Below are 4,026 nucleotides of genomic sequence, written 5' to 3' on the forward strand. Positions count from 1 at the left end.
CGAGTCTTCAGAAGTTATGGAGCAGCGGTCTAAAGACTTTGCCGGAATTCAACCCGATCGAGTACAATCGGGTTGATTGACACCCCCCTGCTGGTGGCCAATTGGCCGCGAGTCTGCAGGGGGCGGCATTGCACCAGCATCTCTTGAGAGCTGTTGGTGCAATGCTGAATACGCAGAGCGTATTGCTCTATTCAGCGAGGTCTGGCGGACCTGATCCGTACTGTCGTATCAGGTCCGCCAGACTTTGATAAATTGGGGCCTAAGTATACAACACCGTTTACAGTGTGGTATTTAAAAAGAAGATGAATGTCCATATGATTCTTAGATTTAACCTCAAAAAAAGCAAGGAGAAACTTCCATAGTTTACAACTGTTTAATTATTATTGAAATGCTCAGCTTAATCTGGTATTCACACAGCATGGAGCTTCATTAGCTTTAAGGTAAGCGGCCAGTAATAAATGGATTGAGTTTTGTGGTTTCAAGGGGGTTCCAATGTTAAAATATACTCTTTGTTAAAAACAAACAATATGTAACAAAGCAGTCCTTTGTAGTCACTCTGGGGTTATTGTATACACTGTCCTCACACCTTTTACACTCTCAGCAGCTTTAGCAGGTCTTTCTGATTAATAGTGTAACATTCAACTAACTATACAGCAGCAGCTATTTGCAAACTCGCGATTTTGTGTTAAAACACCATTTACGCTCTTGAAAAGTCAACAGGTGAAACGTGCGTTGGAGTTGGAGACGGAGTCCTGACATCACAAGAAGGGAATTCACTTGATATAACACAGAATTGCTAATTTGCAAGTTGCTGGTGCTGTATCATTACTTGAATTCTATACTAGTTTCAAAAATAGAGGGAACAACATACATATGTTGTAATATGAAAACTTTATTGAAAGGACAAAATGTTTCTTTCATGATTCAAATAGAGCATGCATTTTAAACAACTTTCTAATTTACTTCTATTATTCAATTTTATTTGGTATCTTTTGTTGAAAAGCAGGGAACAAAGCAAATTTGTTAATAGAAGCAAATGTAATCGTTTATTAAAATGGTATGCTCTGTCTGAATCCTAAGAACATGTTTGTGTTTCATATACCTTTAAATAACCACCTGAATAAATAAATAAATAAATATTATTGAAAATTGTGTGACATGGACACTTATACTCCAAAGATAAAAACCCATTCATCTTTCTAAATATACACTACTATATTCTGTTGCTGAAATGATTTGTACAGTGCAGTATACAGTGATTGATATGACATTGAATACCATAACCAATATCTTACATCTTAGAATTACTGGAAATCCCTGAATGTCCTCCATTTTGTAATTTTGAGAATTTCTGGAAAGCTCGTTACAAATTCTTATATAAACAATATTCAAAAATGCAATGCTTGATTGAAATAATTAATGCATAATGATGTCTTCTAAGAAGACACCTTGCTTTAAGCTGGGAAACAATTTTGAGAACTTTTAAAGGGACAGTCTACTCCCAAATTGTTATTGTTTAAAAATAAAGATAACGCCTTTACTACCTATTCCCCAACTTTGCACAACCAACATTGTTATATTAATATACTTTATAACCTTTAAAACTTGAAATCTCTGCCTGTTTCTAAGCCCCTGCCCCCTTTATCTAAGTTTATTTTATTCAATGTTGACAGCTAGACAGTGCAAGTTCATGTGTGCCATATAGATAACACTGTGCTCCCTCCTGTGGAGTTACTAATAAATCAGCACTGATTGGCTAAAATGCAAGTCTGTAAATAGCACTGAGATAAGGGGGACGTTTGCAGGTAATCACAGTGGTAAAAGGTGTATTAATATAAATGTGTTGGTTATGCAAAACTGGGGAATGGGTAATAAAGGGATTATCTATAGTTTTAGACAATACAAATTCTGGAGTAGACGTTAGTTTGCTTGGGGTCTGTTTTTTTTTCTCATGACTTTCCCTCTAGATAACATCATTGTGTTTATATCCTTATTTTCTTTGAACCTTCAATAAACTTTGGATAGTTTGGTCAGCAACTTGTTCTCCTGACCTGTGTATATCATAGTCAGTGCATATTTACATAATCTCTAAAGGCTGCAGTTATTAATTGTGATGATTATATATATATATATGTGTGTGTGTAAAGTGCAGATGCCTACGATGTGGGAAATATTTATCATATTTTTAATTTTTAAATCATTTTTGAAGAAACCACAGGATGGAGCATAAAATAAATTACGTCAGCCAAAATATTTTTTTTTTTATTATAACACTTTGTAATGCTTTTTTTACATCTCCATTCCTAAGTGTATAAACCAAGGGATTTAACGTTGGTGTTATGGTGGTGTAAAAAACAGCAATTTTCATGTCAGTGTCAGATGAAGTGGTTGACCTGGGCTTCATGTATATAGACATTGCTGAGATATAAAATAGTGCCACTACCATCAGATGGGAGCCACAAGTTGATAGGGCCTTTTGCTTTCTAGAAGAAGAGGTGATTTTTAAGACAGCTGAAATAATTATAATGTAAGTTGTAATGATAAAAGCAACTGGTATTATAAGTAATATCACACCAGCTAGAAAGATAGCAAATTCAAAGACACTAACATCACCACACCCTAGTGCCAGCACTCCTGGCACATCACAAAAAAAATGCTTTATTGTATTATTTGCACAAATGTTTAAATTCAACGTATGTGCAACAAAGAAAATTGGAAAGAGGAACCCAAATATCCATGTGGCACTAGCAATCTTTATGCAGGCTGATTGATTCATCATTGTGGTATAACGTAATGGATAACATATAGCTGCATAACGATCATAAGCCATTGCAGAAAGCAGAATACATTCTGTAGTCCCAAAACAGAGAGAAATGTACATTTGAGCTGCACATTCTAGAAATGAGATTGTTTTATCGTTCGACATCAAGTCTCTTAGCAATCTTGGTACAACTGTTGATGAAGAAAAGATGTCCATAAGAGAAAGGTTGCTGAGGAAAAAATACATAGGAGTCTGAAGACTTATGTCTGTTATAGATACAGTAATGATTAGCAAATTACTAATTAAATTTATTAAGAAGATACAAAAGAAGAATACAAAGAGGCCACTCTGTGTCCAAGTGTTACTGGAGAATCCAAGAAGTATAAATACTGTCCACACTGTCTCGTTTTTCGAAACCATTCTAACAAAGAAACAATAACATTACAATTACATTGTGTAATACTATGTTGTAACTAAAATTTCCTGAAAATACAAAATCCTAACTATACCCTACTATTTAAGGCTGACCATGGAAAAACCTGAACATACATACAGTAGTAAATGACTGCACATGGACTAGATTATTAGATGCTCAAGTTGCTGAGGGGTTTCGTTGTTTAGCAATAAATGCAACTAAAACAAATTAAAAACATGTTTGCAAAGTGGGATTTGTACATGTAAATGTTCACATGTATGTTTTGTTATATTAAACGGGTCTTGTGGGATAGAACAGTATTTGTATTAGCAATCTCATAGACACAAAAAAGGGGTTGGGGGTGGGTGTTCTGGGGTGTTCCAGGGTGTTCTTGAGTTTTGTTTAAGATTTTTCACGTAAACCATAACTCAGAATGTACAATTTAAATAGACATTATTACCCACATATATAGTTTCAATGTTATATATCACTAAATCAAAAATGGAAATTTTGTCTATTTTTTTGTTATTATCTTTTGATTGTAGAGTGCCAACAGATTCCACAGCGCTATAACTTTTTAAAGTTTTCTTTTGTTCACTTATTAGAGTGGACATTTTTTTGTTTTTATTATTTTGGTTAGTATTGTTTTCCAACATTTTTGTGATGCTGATATCCTTGACTGTAGAAGTTTTTTATGCCTTGTGGAGATAAAGGTTGTAAAAAAGAAACAGAATTACTGATTTCAAGGGAGTGAATTAGGCCAATTGCTGCTCTGATGAGGGGCAGGTAGTAATCTGTTATAATCTCTAATTTTTTCTGTGCTAAGGTATGGCAGTTTTTTGTAGCAAGA

The 4,026-nt window shown here is 34.4% G+C and overlaps 1 protein-coding gene across 1 annotated transcript; it reads right to left on the minus strand.

Annotated features, from left to right (window-relative positions):
• Positions 1-2,375: 2,375 nt before the first annotated feature.
• Positions 2,376-3,181, minus strand: LOC128659313 (olfactory receptor 10A7-like). The gene is made up of 2 exons (XM_053712979.1): positions 2,609-3,181; positions 2,376-2,483 (listed from the first exon to the last, which is right to left on the minus strand). Exons 1-2 carry the CDS (start codon positions 3,179-3,181, stop codon positions 2,376-2,378), a joined length of 681 nt encoding a protein of 226 aa, XP_053568954.1.
• Between the last annotated feature and the right edge of the window lie 845 nt (positions 3,182-4,026).

Source organism: Bombina bombina, chromosome 1, assembly GCF_027579735.1.
Source record: "Bombina bombina isolate aBomBom1 chromosome 1, aBomBom1.pri, whole genome shotgun sequence".
Classification (NCBI taxonomy): Eukaryota; Metazoa; Chordata; class Amphibia; order Anura; family Bombinatoridae; genus Bombina; species Bombina bombina.

Excerpts from the sequence above, each read along its gene's own strand:
- LOC128659313 (XM_053712979.1), bottom strand. The coding sequence starts at position 3,181 with ATGGTTTCGAAAAACGAGACAGTGTGGACAGTATTTATACTTCTTGGA. Across the intron at positions 2,484-2,608 it reads TGGCACTAGGGTGTGGTGAT|AAAGCAAAAGGCCCTATCAA; the intron begins GTTAGTGTCTTT and ends CTCTTCTTCTAG.